Below are 23,252 nucleotides of genomic sequence, written 5' to 3'. Positions count from 1 at the left end.
ACAAGTTCTAAAAAAATCAAATAAATATAATTAATTCATACGTCCAAAACCAAAATATGACATTTCCCACAACTGAATGTGGCATAATTGAAAATGTTTTACAGCACTGAACATGTTCTGACATGTTAAGTTAGAAAAAACGATTTATAAAAGGTCTCCAACAGTGTCGCCTTAAATAAGTCTTAAATATGAATTAGTTGGACATCAGCTTTGAAATTGTTCTGATGTACATTGCTGGAATTTAATAATAATGGTAATAATTCATTTTATTTATAAATCGCACCTTTCTGGACATCCAATGTCACCAGACAAAGAACATGCCAATAACAAATAATAAAACGTTGCCAAATACAAACACATTCTAAATATATAAAATAACATGATAAAAATAACATGATTAAAATAGTAAGAAAGCCTGCTTAAAAAGATGGAGTAAGATGGAACTTAAAAGTGTGAAGATTATCACTGTCCCTTAAATCCAAGGAAAGTGAGTTCAATAGCTGAGGATTTGATGAAGCTCTCCATATAGTGTACACAACCAGTGGTAAACCGAGAGATTGATCAATTTACCACAAACCATACTATAATCTCACCTCTCTCTGAGTTGCTGCAGCTCCTGATTCATTTCCTCGTCTTCGCTCTCGGTGTCGTCGCTGCTGGCGCACGATGTGCTGCGTGTGTAACTCATCCACGGCTGACTTAGACTGAACTGAGGACTCCCGGCTGAACTGTCCAGCAGACTCACACTTATCCTCCTCCGCCTACTTTCTGTCCCCTCCTCCACCTCCTCCCCTATTTCACATCTCTCATCAGGATCTACAACTCTTCTGTCTGGGGATTTGGTTTCTTCAGTCCACTTGGGGGCGCTGATTGCTTTGGGTAAAGTCACGTTAGGCTGCTTGGTGAGTGGTGGGGAGTCATTTAGAGAGCTGGGACTGCTTTCAGAATCCACCTGGACATCTGTGCTGCTGTCTGATTGGCTGTGGTTTGTGTGGGGCGTGGCTTGGGGAAGTGTTTTATGAGATGTTTGGGTTAGCATTGATATGGACGAAGTTGTAGGGGTGGGAGTTTGTGTCAGGCTAGGGGTCAGGTTGGGTGCTTGAATTGGGATTTCCTTGCTTGGACTAACATGGAAACGTCCCACAGTCACAAAAGGCTTTTTCTCTGTAGACAAGGAGACAACATATTTTTGATCATGTTATAAAAGATCAATACATTTTTTTTTTACATTTTCTAAATAAAACGTGAAAGAAAAAAATGCTAGCGAAAATCACAAAAAAAAGGCGCTATATCCAGCCCTCCTGAATTATTAGCCCCCCTATATATTTTGTTCCCCCACTTCTGTTTAACTGAAAGATTTGTGTGTATCAACACATTTCTAAACATAACAATTTTAATAACTAATCTCTAATAAATGATTTCTTTATCTTTGCCTTGATGACAATAAATTATATTTTACTAGATATTTTTCAAGATACTAGTATTAAGTTTAAGAGCATCTATTATGAATTTTTGAAAATGAACTTTCATGCAGTGTGTAACACAGCTCTAAGTGAATGAAAACATCCAGCTGAGGTTTAAATCCTAAAGTGCACCTTGTTTAAAAATATTTGCCGGTCATCAGGATCTTTTGCCTGTTCGTATAGATGTCGACACGAAACCATACCAAACATAAAGTGTCGGATCCGGTAAAACATGAACGTGCCTTTCCCTTCAAACGCTTGCGGAGTGCAAGTGTGTGTGTGGGAGTGATCATGACTGAAGATGAGTGAACGTTCTGGTGATTAATGCAATAATCTACCCTGCAAGTGGCGATTCGTCAGCCGTTTGTTAAAGGAAGGATCAGAAAAGACTATTGACGTATGGGACTTTGTCAGAGCTTGACAAAAACTTTATCAGTACACAGTTCAAGGATCAGTTTCTTCCTCCATTTCACAAGTGTAAGTGTGATTGAAATGGTTGCCTTCTTGTTTTCTCTAGCTTGCAAAATATGAATTTAATTGTTTTGTTACTTGAAATCTCTCCACGTGGCTCTCCATGTACTGTATCTGGTTAACCCTTTATACTTGCGTCTAAAGCCACGTTAAAAATGCAACGCGTGCCGCTTTCTTTACGGATTTAAATGCATTCGGTCAACTTTCAAAATAGTTCAGCTTTTGCCACTGTGTGGATTAATACTGAATGTGTGTTGTTGTTTTTACTTATGGTTAAGAGTAGAGGAATATGCAGGCGTTAAATTGCATTGCTTTAATGCACTCCTGCTTTGGGCTCACAGATATAGTCTGCACTCTGGCTACTTCAACAATGCTGATAAGCCATGGTGGGCGATTCTCTCTATCTCGCATTGAACACAGTCGACCAATCGCAACAGACTGGGTCATCGGACCAATCAGGGCATTAGCATTGCACTAAGGGGGGGTTTGGGAACAAATGAATCGCTAAACAAATCATATGGGAGTCGTTGGGATAATTAGGTAAAAATAAATGCATATTATAAGACAAAGAAAGTGTTTTTTGACCTTGCATGCATATCAGACTGTTGGAGACAAAAATATGACCCTTTTTAATGCACAATAGGGGCGCTTTAAAGTGACATTTTAAGGCTTAACTAGGTTAATTAGGTTAACTAGGCAAGTTAGGGTAATTAGGCAATTAGTCATTATATAACAGTTTGTTTCTGTAGACGATCGAAAAAAAATATTGCTTAAGGGAGCTAATAATATTGACCTTAAAATGTTTTTTAAAAACATAAAAACAGTTTTTATTCTAGCCAAAATAACAAAAAATAAGACTTTCTCAAGAAGAAAAAATATTTTAGGAAATACTGTATTATATGGGAAATATTTGAAAAAGAAAAAACAACTGTACATATAAAAATATATAAAAAAATAACATCTGAACAATGTGTTTAGTATGCAGTAAGCATTTATAGTCGATAGAGGGCAGCTGTGTTTCATTTTATGGCTATATTATTTCTCATTATCCAGTATAAAGGGAGTCAAAGGGAAATCACATAAGAGTAAATGTAAGCAAAACATTGCCATAAAAACAAAATCTTTCAGTGCTTTTTAGAATTGTATGACAACCAGATAGTTGCAGTAGGTGGAAAAATGCATGTTTACTTTCAGAAAGACAGTATTAATTCTGCTTAAACATCAGTCAACAATTTATTTTAGCAGGTCTTTCCAAAATATCACCATAAAACAAACATATTTCACTTTTTTACAACTATATGACAGCAGGATAGTTGCAGTAGGTGGAAAAATGCATTATTACTTTCACAAAGATAGCATTAATTGTGCTTAAACATCAGTCAACAATTTATTTTAGCAGGTCTTTCCAAAATATCACCATAAAGCCAAAATCTTTCACATTTTTTATGATTGTATGGCAACCAGATATTTGCTGTAGGTGGAACAATGCATACTTTCAGAAAGATTATTCGTGTTTACACTACAGTTAAAAGTGTATCTTAGCAGAAAGTCTGCGATATTACATATTAATATTATTACAATTTTAAATAACTTGATATACATGGCACATTACTCCAATCTTCCAGATATTTGCTATAGGTGGAAAAATGCATGTTTACTTTCAGAAAGATAGCAATTATGGTGCTTACACAGCAGTCAAAAACTTAATATACATGCCACATTACTCCGGTCTTCAGCGTCACGTGATCTGGGTGTGTGGCCTTCATACTGTCTGTCTCTTTGTGTACAAGGTATATAAGGCGTGTACTTATTTTGGGGTGTGTTTGTGTGTGTTTGACAGATGGAAAGATTGCAACTTGCCTTCAGATATAGGTGAGAGTCTGCATTTGGCTGCAATATTATTAGTAGTTTCAGACACCGCCAGAGACATGGACAGAGTCGGGGAGGACCTTAGAACAGGCGGAGAAACCTTTGGAAACAAGTAGAAAACATTAATAAAGGTGTCAACTCCAGACGACCTTCTACAGGTGCTTTGAAAGATTTAAATGGCATGCAACACCCACATCAAATACTGTACATGCTCAGAACAGGTTTGTCTTATGCTCACAAAGATGCCTGAGAGCAATGTTGCACTTAATAGCACACCATCATATTATTATTAACAGAAACACTTAAAAGAAACTCTTCTGTTGATACATGTCATTGTTTAAACGGTACACATTATTAGATGAATGAGTTTGGATTTAGAAATCTTTTAAGTGATAGTTAACCCACAAAAACAAAGGTTTGGGATTGTTTCATACCTTCTCAAGAGGAACACAAAATAATGGAGACATTTTATACCATAAAACAAACGTAAACATATTCCATGTCTATATATTTCAATTCTTTTGAAGCCATACATTAGCTTTCTATGAAAAGCGTACTAATTGTTAAGTAAAATTTCTGCAAGTCTATGCATTTAAAGGGATAGTGCACCCAAAAATTAAAATGTACTCACTGTTAACTCACCCTGATCCTTTTTAGTTTTCTGTTTGGCACAAAATAAGTTATTTTGAAGAACGAACAATATCTTTTTCAACAATATCAATCGAATGAACAATAAACATTGTGCACTATATTGTTCTGTATTATGTAAAAGTACTTGTATAGTCTGTTTTAGGTTATGTGTATATTTAACAGTGAGTATTTGTAATTTGTTACTTTACACCAAACTACTGTAATTGAGTAGTTTTTCTCAGAAATTGTAATTTGTAAAGTTGTTTTAAAACTTTTACTTACCCCTGAGTATATTTTTAGTGCTGTATCAGTACTTTTACTCCACAATTTTCCTTTAACCTGCAGTCACTACTTTATTTCTTTCTTATCTATGGTGATTGGCTAAAGTAGAAAAATCAGTCCTGCGATTCCTGTCCAATCAAATCACACATAGAAAGTAAATCGCAATATACTGAACAATGACATGGGCGCTTTATAAATGCAGCAAACCTTTTAGAAGCATTAAAAATGTCCAAGAAGATGTCCAAAATCTTTACACACATTGACCCAGAGACCCAGTTTTTTTCACTGATGAGAAAATGATGGATGTCAATTGTATGATGTATACCTTTAAGATAAAGCTGCTTTGTCTGTGTTATTTTGAGCACTCACAGTTGGGCAGCATCAGGATGTCAGTAAGTGTCTGTCAGGATAGTTTGTTTGGTGTGTTCACAAGTCACATGTCTGATCTGATATTCCATAAGATTTGTAAATATTTAAGAAATACAACTAAATGACAGCTAGCTTCTTTTAGTTCTTTCTTCACTTACGTTGTTTGCTTAGTATTTGTAATTAATCAAAAATGTGGCTGCAAGACTTCTGACTGCGACTCGCAAGCATAAACACATCGTCACCTTAGAATTATAAGGTTCTATCTGACATTTTTATCAAAACGGAGTTATTGACAAATTCTCATTAAATGACAACTTATTTACATTATGGGATGTTTTTATAAGTTGCTTGCATTTTAAGACCGTTTATTTAAAAAAAAAACCTAATGTTACACACGTACTGTTTGCTATATGAAATGCAAAAACATTCAGAACGCAGATAGAACCTTATAATTCCAAGGTGACGACATATCCACAGTTCTTTTCTCTCTGGGCTGGCTGCCTGTTAGGTCACGGACTGATTTTAAATGATTAATTTTTGTTTATAAATATTATTTATCAGATCTCCTACATGTATATAATCCTGGTAGGTCACTAAGGTCATCTGATCAGTTTATTATTTCTGTACCAAGGTCCTAGAGTAAGCGAAGTGGAGATCGGGCTTTTGCTGTTTTTTCCACCAAATATTGGAACAAGCTTCCACCCCACATTAGACACGCTCCAATCCGATCCTATCTGTTTTTAAAAACCTTCTGAAACTGCATCTATGTTCTTTAGCATTTGAGCATTTTTAATGTTGAGGGGTTTGCCTAATGTTTTAATTGTTATGTATGTGCTGTATGACTTGTTATTTTAATTAGTTTTGATTGTGTTCAGCACTTTGGTCAACGTTGTGTTGTAAAAATGTGCTACATAAACAAACTAACTAACTACTGTTGTCATGAAGCTGAACAGCCAATCAGAGCTTGAGAACAAAAATTAAAGTTACAAAACTAATCAATTGATTAGTCAAGAGGGAACAGTAGAAAGCTGGTTGTCATTTTGTCATATTTCTTAAATATTTCCAAACAATATAGATTATCAGCCATATTTGTTCAAAAAAATAAAATAAAAATCAACCTAAAAATTCATATTCCTTTGGCGTAATCCCTTATTTATCAGGGGTCGCTACAGTGGAATGAACCGTCAACTATATGTTTTAAGCAGTCAATGTACTTCCAGCCCCAACCCAGTTCTGGGAAACACCTATACACTCTCGCATTCACACACGCATGCATACACTATGGACAATCTTGCTTCAATCTAAACATATTCCATGTATTTCTATAGCAACTGATTTAAGGCCATACCATAGTGTTCTAAGAGAAATGCACTGACATTTAAGTTGTACATTTTCCCTAAATGTAACTATCCATTTAAGATAAGAGCAGTGTTGTGTGTGTTATTTTGAGCACTCACAGTGTTTTGCGGACTGGCGGATGTGGAAGATGCTGGTGAGCTTGTGCTGGATGTGGTGCGGGAGCTCGACGCTGAACTGTCTGCCCGCTCTCTGAGCTGCCCCAAGGTGGTGGACTGGTTCTCTGCCAGAGGGACACTTTTGCTCAGAGGAGAAGGGCTTGGGTTTGTGGGAATGGATTGTTTAATCTCGGGAGTCATGCCTGTTCTTGTATCTCCAAGAGAGACTGCCTGTGGAGACATAGTTTGTCTCCCTTCTTGAGGTTCAGGAACTTGTGCCAGAATCTGTGCATGTGGATCAGCATATTGGTACATATCCATATACTGACTGTTCAGTACCCCTTGGTGGAACTGAGCATCAGCAGCGCTCATGCTCGCATGCTGAGCTGGGTACATAGGGCCATACCCAGGCTGAGGGGTCATTTGAGGGTGAAAACCTTGAGGCATGGATCCAGGGGGGATAAAGGACTGTGCAAAGTTCATAGCCAGAGACAGAACATTGGCGAGTGAAATGAAAGGCTGCTGGGAAGGGGGTGGCCACATGCCTGGAGCTTGTGGACCTGGCGGAGGAGCAACTCCAAGCGGTAGAGTGCTGGTTTCTGCTTGAGGTGGCGTCTCAACGCACTGAACTGGTGAAACTATTGAAGAGGAAGAAGACGAGGAAGAGAAGTTTGGGTTGCTGGGGACACGGGTGAGTGGACTTGGGTTGAGGGGACTCTTGAGGGAAGTGTGGTCCACTTGGTAGGGGTAAGGGGTGAAGTGGGTGTTATGGACATAAGGTGGATTGGTGAACTGAGGGGGCATGGCAGACATCTGATTCGGCAGGAGATGTGGCAGAACATCAGGGTGGGAGAACTGCGAATAGGAGTGTGCAGGAGACTGGAAGTTCTGGGTTGAACCTGTAGGAAACAAAAACAAAGACATACAAACACTCGGTTAAGCTCAATCAGCACATAGCAGTGATGAAATCACACTTGGTTACCAAGTTGTTTTAATGTTCATCACTAATAGGTATTCTATTATATGATTCTTGTCATGTCTATCATGTCATCAACATTCACTGTTGCTCAAAAAAGTTAGTGACAAACTAAGCCAATGGTCAGCCATTGTCTGTCAGGCTAGTTTGCTGGTGTATTCCACATGTTGTCTCTCATCATGCTAACATCAGAGGAAGTTTGCTCAATTCAGCATGTAGAATTGGCTTTGGCCATCGGTAAAGAAAAGCAATCTGATTGGCTATTCAACTACGAATTAGAGAGGGCGAACAAAAACTGAAGTGACCAAACTAAGCAAATGATGCAAGTCATAAAAGGAACACAAATATGCCAGCTATCAATTACGTCACATTTCTTAAATATTTGCAAACAATATGTATTATCAGACATACTGTGCATGAGTGAATCCCTCTACAGTGACCGAGAAGTACTGTGAAATTTGTATGCAAGCGTTGCGTTGTTTACATTTTGTGTAGGTCAGGCCCTAATTTTGGTTTCCCTTTGTGGAATGACAGTACAAATTACTGCCAGCTGTAGGTATGGAAAAACACATCCTCCAATGCAGGAGCATGGTGTACATTCTCGTTTCAGTTGACTGTTTTATGTGTTCACTTACAGGATCAGATGCATCTGACGTGAGACGACAACACAGCCTTTTTTGGTGTAGCTAGTTTTTGGATGTCATCTTTGTGTGTCCCAGGTTTTAGGGTGCTTTCACACTAACACTTTTGGTCCGTACTTTCAGACGTCAGAGAATGGTACGTTTAGCTAGTGTGAACGTGTCTTCTGAACTTAGGTGCGCACCCACAAACCGTACACGAGTCTGCCTGAAATTGGTGGTCTTGGGTATGGTTCACGTAAACTCTGGTCCTGTTCACTTCTGGTATGAATGCAATCTTAACAAATAACGGAAGTGAACCGCCAACTGTACAACAAACTATTGTTTTTATAATGTTAATTCGTGTGTGTGTGTCTGTGTAACACGTACTGTACGTTGGTGATAAGCGGGACTGAGCCGCAAGCACAGTGATAATATCTGCTCGTCTCCTCCAAAAACAGCTTCTGCCGACATCGCGCTATGTTCTGAATGTTTATAATATTTTTGCAGCAGATTGACGCGAGTCGCTTTCTGTATGTCCAAAACAAAAAGATTCAGTACAAACAGAACGACTGCAATGTGCGAACGTCTTTCCATTTTGGTGCTTTGCTTTCATGGCCGTCGCCTGGCAACATCCGTACACACAACAGCAGCTCGATGACGCAAGCGTACCAGGGTTCAGAAAGAAAAAAGACTGTGAACACAAACTCACCAAAAAGATGGCAAGGGGGGACAATCAAACTTGGTTGCGGCCCAGGCAAATGAGTTAAGTGTGAAAGCACCCTTAAACTCCAGATTGCTCGACAGGTATAGTTACCGGTCTAAATATACTATAAGGTTTTATGAAATTTGTAGATCTTTGGTTTTATTCTGAGACAGGGACTTATGTCACAAAATTGCAACTACCTCTTAGTTTGGTTGGTTTTTATAAGGCAACATACTGTAGTTCTGTAGTGAAATCAAATCTGTAAGTAAAATTAAATGAAGACTTCTATCAACATCCTTGCAATGCAAATTTTTTATACTTTTAGGATGAAGATGCACAAAATCAAATACTGCTGCATTTATGCATGATGTAGTCCATTTTTCATTATGAATTATAGCACTGCTTAGCAGGAGCGGATTTAACCAATAAGCAAGGTAAGTGTCCGCTTAGGGCCCCAGGAAATCTGAGGGCCCCCAAATAAATACCTAAAAGTATAACATTTATATTCATTTATATAACATTGTTTTCTATCATATTTTGTATGGTGAGGGTCTAAAAAATTTCATTTTAACGTAATCATTACATCTGTGCAAATGTGTCCCCCACCTTTAATCATGGACCAGTCCATCATTGATTTATTATGTTTAGTTGGGAATTCATCTTAAGAAAACAAATAATTTCAAAAGTTTTACATGTTTTTATTATTTTGTGTTGAGATAAAATGTAGAAAAGTAGATTGAATAAAATAAGAATAATAATAATTCAAAAAAATTAAAGTACAAAAGGTGCATTTTAGAACTTTTGGGCCCCTTGGCTGCAATAGTCCTTTCCACCTTTGGCATGCATGTCCAAACTTGGTCTTATGATTTGCTGTCCTGCATCTCCAATTCCCTCCAGCTCCAACTTGCTCAAAACACATTTTGGAAGTTTCTAGCATGCCTAGTAAGCCCTTGATTATCTTGTCCAGGTGTGTCTATAGTAGAAAAAAGCTAAAATGTGCAAAATAGTGGCCCTTGAGAAAAAGGATTAGTTTCCTGACCTCATCTCGCACCTATTGATCTGGTGCAAATCCGAATATAGACAGTACGTCATGATCTTATGTGTCAAAACCAGGGGTGTCCAATCCTGCTCCTAGAGGGCTACTCTTCTGCACATTTGATCTCTAACCTGTTCCACTGCACTTGTTAAATAGGATTTGCTAAACTCTGCAGGACAGTGGCCCACATGGGAACAGGCTCTGATGGAGCTGTGCTTCGGTGAGTTGATCTTCAGTGAATCGGTCTTCAGCAGTGACATTTGCATTACACTGATCTGAATCAAACTGAACTGAACTTCAACAGTGACATTTATTGTATGCTAAACTGAACTGAATCAGTTTTAATTTAATGAAAACTACACCTGATGTCTACACTTTTCTTCTGTCAGCCTGACTTGCTGTAAAGTTCCAAAATTTGAAGATTTCTTCATCTACGTTATGGTAAGAAATATGAACAAATTTAATTTAATTTAGACACTTTTGGCCTACACTCCTTTACCGCTTCTGGAAGGCCATTGTTCAGCTCCATCCTTAATCAAACGCACCTGAAAATTAGGATAGTTGCCCTCCAGTACCAAGGTTGCCCCACCAGTCTAAATGAACCGAACTACATAAGAAAACTAGCCGGGTGTATGAAAGAAACTGAAATGAAAACTGAAAGGGGTGACCATTGCCTTTTCAAAAAGGCTCCATAAACATCACTATGGCATAAAAATAAAGTCACAAAGTGTTTTCCTGACTTTAACACCAGACGCTCTGTGCCAGTTCTGTACTTTCAGTGCAGATATATCGGCACAATGATTTGTCACCATATGAGAAAAGAAAAGACCCTTCATACTGTGCGCAGGCTGTGCAATACGTGTAGTTTGTTCTCTCAGGTAATGAAATCTTCTCGTTCATTTTGAAGCAGCAGGTGTCAAAAGCAAATCCTGAGACACGTCAACAATGACACTGGCGTCAAAGCCTGGTTTCCATAGTGATGGACGTTTAGACAGCCAATGGCAGACTGAGATGCACAAGATATTGAGTTTGCTCCAGTAGCTTCGCAGCTAATGGTGAGCACAGAGAGAAATAGGGAAAGTGCTCTCAGTAACAATGACATTAGTAAAAGAAACGGGATGAAAGAGACAGAGAGAATGTTCATTATGACACCCTTCGCACCCTGAATGTTCCCAAAGGGTCCAGACTGTACTGACAGAACACAGATCTCATTACCCGCAAAGACCATGATTGGATCTGATTGTGAAAGCTGGTGATATGAAAATGTAAATGATCCAAGCTTCCTTTGTTAACATTTAGCAAAAATCAGATTAGTTAGACGAGTAAAATAGATGAGTAAAATAGATTACGAGGCTGTTTATAAACAACAATGTAATGTATATTAGATAAGCACAATCTACACACTCATTGTTTGATAGAAAACAATGCTTTTATGTATTGGGCTTGATTCAACCTGCACACCATGACAGGCACAAAAACACTTTCTGACAGAATAAGCATTATTTATTATTAATATACTGCAAAAAATAATTGTGTAATCCATAAATAAATATATAAATACTCTTAATAAAAGTTCAGTTTACTTTAGAACAAAAAAAATCTAAATTAAGTTTGTTTACAATCACATCTACCTAAATTACATCTTTAAAATAAGCCTAAAATGTCCCCACACCAACGGGACATTTTAAGTACTGTACTATATGTTCAGGTTACATTCGGTTTCTCTCAGAAACTGTGGCTGATTTAAAGATTGAAATATATGTGCCTAAGTGCTCTATTTTTACTAAAGCTCTATTTTTGAAAATATTCAAGGGTTATTTGATTTTAACTAGTTTTATACCAGCTGTATTTTGCTGTACAAACACATCTCCATAGCTTACAAGTTATGACAGTGGTGTGAACATGATAATTTTGCTAATATTCAATTCAAATGGTCTCATTGAATAGATTTTCCTCAAATTCATATTAAGATTTGTATTAAAAATGTGCATTAATAAAATTTGACTGCTGGCTGAATTGAACATGTAAAAGTAAAAGTGAATATATATATATATATATATATATATATATGCTTTCTGCTGTTCTTACATGATCTGTTAAACTTTTGTTTAAGCAATGATTGGGACAGGGTAATAATAATTAATATTATACCTATTATTAAATTGTAGTATTTTCTTAGCAATTTAAACTAACCCTTCAAGATGTACAACACGAAACAAAAAAAGAGCTTTAACTGCATATACTGGGGAAAAATGTCTGAGTGCATCACTTACATCAGGTTTCCACTTTTTTATTGGGTTTGAATGTTAAAGCAGCTGTTACGTCCCAGGACATTTTTGTTTCTGTTGTTTTTTTCTTTTTTCTTTCTCTGCTACACCCTAGTAGGAGCTAATGACTGTCACCTGCTGCCACTTATGAACCACTCCGTGATTGGAGGACGGGAAAAGCAGTGGGCATTTAAACAGCAGTTCTCCACTAGATCAGTGTGTTTTTGTGTGTGTGTGGAGGCTTTGTTTTTGTGAGGCTTTATAAATATATATTTAGTTTGATTCTTTAAGCATCATTTGTTGATTAGGAGCTTTAATTTGTTTAAGTTCTGTTGATGCTGTTGATCATCTGAAATAGCTTTTGCCTCAAACTCTTTTTGATTGTAAGTTAATTTTTGTTTCGTACTACTTTGTTATCCACTCTTTTTTCTGTTAATTTGGGATTGGGTTAGTAGGGAGGGGGTGCCATTTTTCTTTTTGTAACCATTTACAAGTTAGTAAGGGAGTGAGAGTATTTTTGATGCATTTTTCTTTTCTTTTCTTTGAAAGATTATTCAGTTTTTCCCTTTCTCTCAGTTAGAGAAAGTTTGTTTGTTGTTTTGGCTTGAACCCCCTCTTGAAGCCTTTTTCTTTTGGAACCCTCCCTTAATGCTTTAATAAATATTGTTAATCTTTATTCAAGTTGCATTTTCTTTGTTGTTTAGTCCTTTGAGAAGTTGCTCATGTGACCTCATTGCTGACACACACACACACACACACACACACACACACACACACACACACACACACAAAACTCCACTAATATTCTGTTGCGTTCCTGTGTCCCCCTAGCCAGAGTTGAGGGGAACATAACGCAGCCCTCCTATGAATTGCCATTCACTGATATGGCCCCCCACTAATTTGAGTTTGAGACCCCTGATTTAGGAGTCAGTTTTATGCATAGTGACTTAAAAATAAGGACATTAGTAGCAATAGAATTAATAAAAGAGCAACAACATATGGTGTGACAAGTCCCAGTTAGTTCGTTTGGGACTAGCAGACTAGCATCGCGCTAAGGAGGGGTTTGGGAACAAATCAATCACTGAACAAATTATATGGAAGTCAATGGGATAATTAGGTAAAAATAAATGCATATTATACAATAATGAAAGTGTTTTTTGACCTTGCATGCATAGCAGCCTGTTGTTGACCACCAAAACCAAAATATGACCTTTTTTTAATGCATAATAGGGGCTCTTTAACCCTCGCCATCTTGAAAATTATGACTGAAGTTGATAAATGTTGAATTTTTTTAGTAATAATCAACAGGACAACTCTTTGATCATTTATGGTCACCATCAGTGTGGTATCATCATAGTGTACCTGTAGTGTGGAAGGATTGTGAACGCAGAGGACGGACGGGTGGAACGGCATCAGGATCGACATAAAAGTCAGCACTTAGAGTAGGTGAGGAACCCCGAGTCACTGGACCTATACTGCCAGCAGCATAATCTGAAGGACACATACAACAGGCTCAATTTTAAACTGAGCAAAAGGACATTTTCTAAAACCAAATAATACGATATCTATAATTTTCTATTCGACATTTTATATATTTTAATCTTAGATTGTAATTAAGATTATTTAAACTCTTTAAGGCAAGATATGCATGTTACAATAACCTTTTTTTCAATGCACCTTTAAATTTTGAGATTTATTTTTACTTTTTCCTTTATTGTGTGTGCGTAATGTAAAGAAAACATCTAAAATACACTTAAGTGTTTCTATTGTCACACTTCATCTTTTTTTCATCATTATATTTCATTTAGAATATATATGTATATATATATATATATATATATATATATATATATATATATATATATATATATATATATATATATATATATATATATATATATATATATATATATATATATATATATATATATGTATGTATATATATATATATATATATATATATATATATATATATATATATATATATATATATATTTTTTTTTTTTTTTTTTTTTTTTTAAGCTATTTTCTCAAAAAAAAAAAAGTGCACTGAGCCATAAATCTCCACTTCAGCAGACTCCACAGTTTTATTGATATCTGTTGTTCATGCATCACTTGCCTGATTAAATGCAACAATTTATTAAGCACAGTGTTCTATGTACTTATTATATAGTGATATTCAAAATCCCTTCTGTAAAAATTAGGGTCACACTTTATTTTGATGGTCCATTTGTTGAATTTAAGTAACATTGCATCTACATGCCAACTAATTTTCATTAGATTATAAATAGACTGGTAGGTTTGGGATTGGGGTTAGGGTTTGTGAAAGTTGACATGTACTTGCAAAGTTTCTTAAAGTCAGTTAAATATCTGTTAAAGAAGGAGCATCAGCAGATATTAAGCAGACAGTCTACTAATGCTCAAATGGGCCATCAAAATTAAGTGTTACCAAAACTAGTGCTGTTAAACGATTAATTGTAATTAATTCCATCCAAAGTTTGTATATACATATTATGAATTATGGCCCTCATTACATAATATGTTTATATGTAACACAAATTAGAAATAAATTTGTATATATAAAAATATTACAAAATATTTTATACAATATAGTCATGCATATATACACACACACACACACACACACACACAAATATACACAGTGTGCACAAATATATATTCTGAATATGAAACTTTTTATTTAGGATATGATTAATTGTGATTAATCATTTAAAAGCACAAGTAAAAACCCACTACATTATAATGCCAATAAATTGAAGAATTCAGTGTTTTTTGTGTTTTTGTCCTAGAAATGATATGCATTTTATTGATATGCAAATGATATGCATATTAACAATGTTTCATTTACATATTTAAAAAAAAAACAAAAAAAACAACCTGTAATACAAAAAAATGTACTCAATTCTTAATATAATGAAGCAACTGTGGAAGTGTGGTGATGACTCTTAGTTAATATTTTTACCCTATTCACCTGTCTGGCACTTTTTCCTTAAGCCATATAAAATATACTACTACTGTAATACAATTTAAGAAATATGTTTGTGGTTATAAACCTTTACAAAGCTTTACACGATCAATGTTTGTGTACACACATGTGTTTTTTACCTGGCAGTGAGGAGGAGGAGTGTGTGCGAGCGAGACCCTGTGTGTAGAGATTGGGCTGTGGGGAAAAACAGAAAACACACACTGGCATTAACGTCACCATCAAGAAAAGTGATAAAGTTACAAACATGTGTGAGAAGAGATAAGGAGATTGTCGCACAAGCATGCATAAGTCTACTATCTCACTATTCCAGAGACCTTTCTTACTAATGACTGTTCAATATTGATGACCAACTTCTCTTATTACAATCAGTGTAAGGAACACACTGCGTCTTTGTTCAGCCGAAGATAGGATTTCTGAACCACTGAGACTGAACTCGACACACTCAACAGATCAACAAATAAAAATAGAAGAAATTCTTGTTATTTTTAAAAAGGTAACATTTAATATAACAGTGCTGCAGTGTTTGATAAGATGTGTGTGTGGGCGCACAAATATTCAATATAGTTTCTTAATTAATATGGAAAAAATATTTAATAGAGAATTAATAGTACATCCAATGTAAATCAAATGTGCTAAATAAAAAAGTACCTACAATTGCTACATCATGATAAAATATTAAAGCTTCTTCTGTGAAAAACAAATTCAACATCTAACTGCAACTGTTTATATAAGGAAAATTTGTTATACATACAAACACCTGCATACAGTTGAAGTCAGAATTATTAGCACCCCTAAATTATTCGACCCCTGTTCATTTATTCACCAATTTCTGTTTAATGAAGAGAAGATTTTTTTCAGCACATTTCTACCCAAAATAGTTTTAATAACTCATTTCTAATAACTGATTTATTTTATCTTTGCCATGATGACAGTAAATAATATTTGACTAGATATATTTCAAGACACTTCTATACAGCTTAAAGTGACATTTAAAGGCTTAACTAGGTTAATTAGGTTAACTATGCAAGTTACTGTATAATAATGGTTTGTTCTGTAAATTATCGAAAAAAATTTAGCTTAAAGGCGCTAATTATTTTGACCTTAAAATGGTTTTTATAAAATTAAAAACTGCTTTTATTTTAGCCTAAATAAAACAAATTAGAAGAAAAGTATTATCAGACATACTGTGAAAATTCACTTGCTCTGTTAAACATCATTTGGGAAATATCTAAAAAAGAAAAAAAAATTCAAAGGGGGGCTAAGATTTCTGACTTCAACTGTACATACATACACTACATGTATATAATTTTAAACTATTTTAAAATGAAAAATTTCAGAAATTCGAGCAGGTATTGCAGGATAAAATGTAATCATAAAATTATTATATACATTTTAAAACATTATAAAAACAGTAAAGTATGTATAAAAGATGTTTAAAAAGTATGTTTAAATGTGTGCACATGCACATATACATTTAAAAAAAGACTTTATGTAAAGTAAAACTTTATTTTAAGGTGTCAACTTCACTTTTATAACACTGATATAAACCAGCTCTACCTGTCCTCCAAACACTCTAGATCTTTCCCTCCTTCTTTCTTGACCAGAAGCCTAACTGAAATTAAAAACCACCTCTCAGAAAAAAAATTAAACTTAAAATTGGCACTAAATCTATTTACATGTATGTCCAAATCTAATTGTCTCACTTATTGATAACAATGTAATTTGTCTTTCTCAGCAGGTCAGGAGTTCGGGTTATTTTGGATGACATACTTTCTTTAGAAGGACATATCAATAATTTTATGTGTACTGCATAATTTTATCTGCGTTATATTAGTTGCCTTCATCTTTCTCTCACAACTAATAATGCAGAAATTCTAATTCATGAACGGGACACATCACGCACCGCAAATGATTTAGAACTCAGTAGCTCCTGTTATTAGGACTTTATCAATTCATTACACCAGTTCTTCATGCTTTGGACTTTCCCCTAAGTTAAGTATCATATTGATTTAAAAATTCTCCTTCTCACTTTTAAAGCACTTCACAACCTTGCTCCATCGTAACTCACTGACCTTTTCCACATTTACAGGATACTTTCACTCTCAGATCTTCTCACAGAATTTCACATGGCATTAAATAAAACGGATTATTATGTATTATTACTTACTATAGTTATTACAATTAATTATGCATAATAACATGCAACTTACCAAATAGTAAGTACATGCAATTAATTATTATTACTCAGTAGTTATATGAATAGTTACACTGTAACAAGGACACCTTAAAGTAAAATGTCACCAAAAACTATATTCATAGTACTGATATATAAAGAAATAATATATAATATATATTATTCCAAAAAACTGCAAACATTCCATAGTTTCTCAATTATAATGAAAATTAGAACTAATCAGATTATACAAGTGTGCTTATGTAAATATTTATAATAAAAATATTAAATAATAAATGATTTATTATGTCATGTCCAATGTCCTTATTTATGTACTACATATGCGGATGATTCCATATTTAATAAAGTAATGCCTCATTTGCATATTTAAACAACATAAAAATGTGTTTGTTTGTAAAAAAAAATCCTAAAATAATTGATCATCTGGGTAATATGGAAATAACTTTATTTACATTATTTACTTGAGGTGTCTTGCTTAAAAAAAATTTCACTATATGTGTAAACTGAAAAAAAATAAAAAAAACAAACAAACAAAAAAAAAAAACACAGAAAGGCTGAGAAGTGCCGTCTGAAATTTCAGTCGAAAATGACATTTTTTCAGCCTCCTTTGTTTAGCTTAATTTATTTTTACTTTTTAAACCATGGAAATAACTTATTTTTTGCCATAAAAGTAAAATTACTGAATAATAATGATATATAATTTTACATAACTCTTTTACAGTAATAAAAACCCATGAGGCACACTTTTTACCATGTAAATACTGTATTCTATAGAAATATTGAAACAAACTAGAGTAAACAAAAGAGTAAACAAAACAAAATATCACAAAATTTAACTGAAACTGATTGAACAAAATAAATATAGAAGTTATGTTTATGTAAATATGTAAGACACTTAAAAAAGTGACTTTTGCAAACTATTTAAAAATGATAAGTTTGTCTGTGACCACTTAATTGATTTGTGTTGGGACAACAAATGAATTGCGTGGCACCCAGCATTTTTTACAGTGTACAATAAATATAAGGTCATCTAAAATGCTAAAGTGGACACAAACACACACCTGTGAGGCGGACAGAGAGCCGACTCCACTTAGGTAATTGAGATGAGCAGCGTCTGTCGGCCCCAGCGGCTCCAAAGGCTCTCTCCTCATCAGGGCCTCTGCCCGACGAATGATGTCCCTCATGCGGTGGATGAATCCCTCCTTCTCCCCAGGTAGAATAAACTCATTAAGTACCTAAAAGGGATGCAAAGTTAATTGGGTTGATGTCATTTTAAGGCGTCTCTCATGCAGACTTTCTTAATGAGCTCAAAGGTCTGTTTCAAAGACACTAGAAAAAATGCAGAGCAGCGATACGCAACTATGAACAAAGCCGTGCACTTATAATGAGAGAAACACTCAGGCCTATACTTAAGACTCCTCTAAATCCAGCCTCAAGGCTATGGACAGGCTGATCAAAACAACTGCTAGCATAAAGAAGCCAAAGTATGCAGCCAACAAAAAATATTTTCAGCATCGCTATTAAAAACTCATTCTCCCCAGATTACATAAATCTATTTTCTGTTTGTTTGCTTTTGCCTCAAATTAGTATATTGGCAAAAGTTGAAGTGGTTTTAGATTCTTAAGGCGAACGTGCATTTCAGTTTTGAGATTTTGGCTTCTTTCAGTCTTGGATACAGACACTTTCTTTATATTTTCATGTAAAATAATATCCGAAATACACTTTTGACCATTTATTTTGATGCACATTATCAATTTGTGTATGCACATTTCAACTACAATACATTTTAAGGCTGTTTTCTCAAATTATGTTTGTTTTTCATCTATGCTGTACTAATAGTAGTTTGGCATTTCTTACACAAAACCTCACATTCAATTACACAAAACCTCTTATTCATATCTATATTTAAGGGCTTGTAATAAGCTTTTTTTTAAAGATTGGAACATTTATACATAATTTAATATATGCAACATCTTAATCTGCACTTTTTAAAGTTTTTCTATCATATAAAGATACCTTCTCAAAATCCCCTCTGTGTAATTTGTTAACTTTCCAAAGAGTTTAACAAAATGTAAACTTGGCTTCACTAATAAAAAGCTATTAAAACACTGGCATATTATTTCAAGTGATCCTACCCTCAAAGAATGTTTTGAAAATTCACCTCGTTTAGCACACAAAAGAACATCTAATATTCGTTATTTGTTGGTAAGAGCTGCTCCATAGTTTTACATAATAAACCACATGGTAATTTTAAATGTGAGAATTGTTTACAATGCGACTTCATATATATACAAAATGTCAACTTTTACACATCCCCATACAGCGAAAAAGTTTACAATGCGAGGCACTATTTCGTGCAAGACAGCTAACGTAATCTATATGTTGCGGTGCCCGTATGGTTAATGTTGTGTCGGTACGACGAGCGTAGGCCTTTAAAAATGCGTATTTCTGAACAATGATGCGCTAATCGACATCATGATCCTAGAAGTCCGCTTGCGCAGCATTTATTAAGTATGAGACATTCTGTCTCCACTTTACAATATACAGGGATTGAAGTTGTTAAGTGTCCACGTCAGGGGGAGATCTTAATTAATTACTGTTACAATGTGAAGCGTTATGGATTTTCACTCTAGATACATTGACTCCAAGAGGTTTAAATGAGGATGTTAATATTCGTCCTTTTCTTTTAAACTAGTTGTTTAGGTAAAGTTGTTTTGGCTATATTTTGTTATATTTCTTAGTTATATTCTGTTATGTTATGTAGGATTTGTTGCATAATTTATAAATATGTATTTTTCTATTTTTGCTGTGAGATAATGTGTGAGATCATGTGATCCGGAAGTGTATATAGAAAAAGAGCAACATACTGAGCTGTGTGAAGTGTGCTCAAAACGTTACATGCCTTGTATCAGCCTTTTTGATTTAATAAATTGGCATTTTTGGAGCTTTGGTATTGCCGCCTTTTTGAATTTATATTTTTAAACTTGGCTTCATTCAATGTCCATATTTAAATGTCCATATATATGAGCTAAATATCCAAGTTATTGCATATTTAATAAAGCAATGCCTCAATTCATTTGCAAATAAAACATTTAAAATGTTTTTGCAATTCGTAGTGTGATCAATCATCCAGGTGACCATGTTTATTTACATTATTTACCTGAAGTGTCTTGCTTCAAAAACATGTCACAACACGTGCAATCAAAATAATAATAATAATAATAATAATAATAATAATAATAATAATAATAATAATAATAATAATAATAATAAATAAACACACACACACACACACACACACACACACACACACACACACACACACACACACACACACACACACACACACACATATACGCAGAAGGAGGCCAAAAATACATATTCTTCAGATTTTAGCTCTAACTAACAATTTGCAAAGAAACATTTCAAACTAGTTTCAAGTAACAAACCAGTTCTTCCTTTCTTGTAGGCTAAAAATATGTCTTAAATAGCTGACAGGTCACAATGATCACATAAGAACTGGTTTTCCACTCGTAAGTAAGAGGCTAAATGTTTTGGATGAGAGAAATGTGTAGATTTTCCACCGTGTGTCTGAGGTTGCAGTGCAAACACAGAAGCTGAGACATCAACACTTTTCACGATAACATGTAGTTCTCACAAGAAGACGCCTTATCTGTGTCCCTGTGTTCACTTTGACCTCCATAACTTACAAACATTCAGTGGAGTAGTAGTAGAGACAGTTGCAATATCTATTTATATAATCCATTATTTTTAATATATATATATATATATTTGTATTTTTTTTTGTTTGAAAGCTGAATGTGTCTGGCTTTAGAGGTTATTCCCTTTAAGTTAAGTCTAGCTGTACAAAATAGCTCATTATGTTGCATTTAGCCCATTTTTAAAATGTTCTCGTCATTTCCCTGCAGCTGCTAATGAATACAAATTCTTGTACATTCATAGAAAACAACTTGCTGGCACATTGATGCATAAGGTGGATAAAATTATAAAAGTACTTACAATTTATTACATTTTGACCAATTATTTGCAATTTTTTAATGAGAAATTATAAACTATATGATATGTACATATGCCATGGTTGTGTTTGGCTGCTTGCCACTACAGTAAATAATTAGACAAAATAAATCATTTATTGCAAAAAAATACATTTTATTTTTTTATTTATTTTATGTTATTTTGAGATTGTTGCGAGCTCACCAGTACTATATTGTTTTCAGACTGGTTTCCCCTTCCCTTTTTATGTCTATCTGTGATTTATAAATATGCTAATTTGTGGTTTATTCATTCATTTATTTTGCTTCAGCTTCGTCCTATCATAATATCCAGCAAATGTTTTATGCAAGCGATGCAGTGGCGCAGTAGGTAGGGCTGTCGCCTCACTGCAAGAAGGTCGCTGGTTCGAGCCTCGGCTGGGTCAGTTGGCGTTTCTTTGGGGAGTTTGCATGTTCTCTCCACGTTCGCCTGGGTTTCCTCCAGGTGCTCCGGTTTCCCTCACAGTCCAAAGACATGCGGTACAGGTGAATTTGGTAGACTAAATTGTCCATAGTGTGTGAGTGTGAATGAGTGTGTATGGATGTTTCCCAGAGATGGGTTGCAGCTGGAAGGGTATGCGCTGTGTAAATCGTGCTGGATAAGTTGGCAGTTCATTCCGCTGTGGCGACTCTGGATTGATGAAGGAACTAAGCCAAAAGGATAATTAATAAATGAATGAATGTTTTATGCAGTGGATGCCCTTCCAGCTGCAACCCAGAACTGGAAAACATCCATACACACTCATTCACACTCATACACTACGGCCAATTTAGTTCATTAAATTCACCTATAATGCATGTCTTTGAATTGTGGGGGAAACGCAGAGGAAACTCACATGAACAAGGGGGAAAACATGCAAACTACACACAGAAATTAAAACTGACCCAGCCGAGACTCGAACCAGTGACTTTCTTGCTAACCATTGAGCCACCGTGTTGCCCATTTGTGGTTCATATTTATTTTAAATTTAAAATAATTAGCTCACCATGACTGTGGCAATATCTTCTGGGTTGTCTCCGTCCAGATCAAATTTAAATGTCACCATTTTGCTGTTATGGGTCTGCAGTTGACACTCCACAACCCGGTCCACTTTATCTGACAGCTGCATGAAAAAACACGCATGTAGAAAGGGATGAAAAAGCATTTATATGTGAGAGTATTATTAAGATGCAATTATTATATGATCTTGATTTCACCTTTAGCATAAACAATATACAATCACAATGATCACAGTTTAACGAGTTTGACATAATACTTTTAAGAACTACAATGATCTTTTTCCTGAGTTGGTTACATTATAAACCCTAAATTTACATAACCCCTGCTTCCAGGTGTGTTGTTTCCTCCTACTGTATGTACTTTATGTGGTTGACCAATCAGAGCACAATGGGGTAGCTATTCAATCAAAGCGCATTGTATTTATGTAGGGGATGGGCTTATTTAAACAAATAAATAAACGACTGACCGTTTTTAGGAGAATGGTAATATTAGCGCAGAACAGAGGTAAAATTGTATGAAAACAATTAATTAATTAAAAATACAAACAAAGCATGAGCACATGATACAATGCATCCTATTAACACACTCGAGCTATAACCAACCCTTTAAAATCTGTGTGAAATTCTTCATATTCTTATTCTTTAGGTAAATAATTAATCATTGCAACGTAACTAACAAAATTCTTATTTTGTTTTAGTAATCTTCAATCAAACCCTGACTATTTGGTTCCTCATTTGGAGCAGCTGTCCTATTCTGATGACATCAGTTTGACGAGCCACAATATTCTTAACCACACCCCTCTTGCTGTTAGTTTGCTATAAGGGAATGATGCTCAAAAGAAAGCTCCGCCGCTTGCTTA

General features: G+C 35.0%; 1 protein-coding gene across 1 annotated transcript in view; it reads right to left on the bottom strand.

Annotated features, from left to right (window-relative positions):
* wnk4b (WNK lysine deficient protein kinase 4b) overlaps positions 1-23,252 on the bottom strand; it is a 117,715-nt gene that overhangs the window by 6,268 nt on the left and 88,195 nt on the right. Inside the window, exons 11-17 of the mRNA XM_056453365.1 lie at positions 22,380-22,496; positions 18,403-18,576; positions 15,267-15,321; positions 13,503-13,631; positions 6,542-7,437; positions 3,795-3,903; positions 594-1,164 (exon numbers count right to left, since the gene is read on the bottom strand). Coding sequence (XP_056309340.1) covers positions 594-1,164; positions 3,795-3,903; positions 6,542-7,437; positions 13,503-13,631; positions 15,267-15,321; positions 18,403-18,576; positions 22,380-22,496 — 2,051 coding nt within the window. The remainder of the gene's footprint in view (positions 1-593; positions 1,165-3,794; positions 3,904-6,541; positions 7,438-13,502; positions 13,632-15,266; positions 15,322-18,402; positions 18,577-22,379; positions 22,497-23,252) is intronic.

The sequence above is a fragment of the Danio aesculapii genome, chromosome 3, assembly GCF_903798145.1.
Source record: "Danio aesculapii chromosome 3, fDanAes4.1, whole genome shotgun sequence".
Classification (NCBI taxonomy): domain Eukaryota; kingdom Metazoa; phylum Chordata; class Actinopteri; order Cypriniformes; family Danionidae; genus Danio; species Danio aesculapii.
This window is presented reverse-complemented; position numbering and strand designations above follow the sequence as displayed.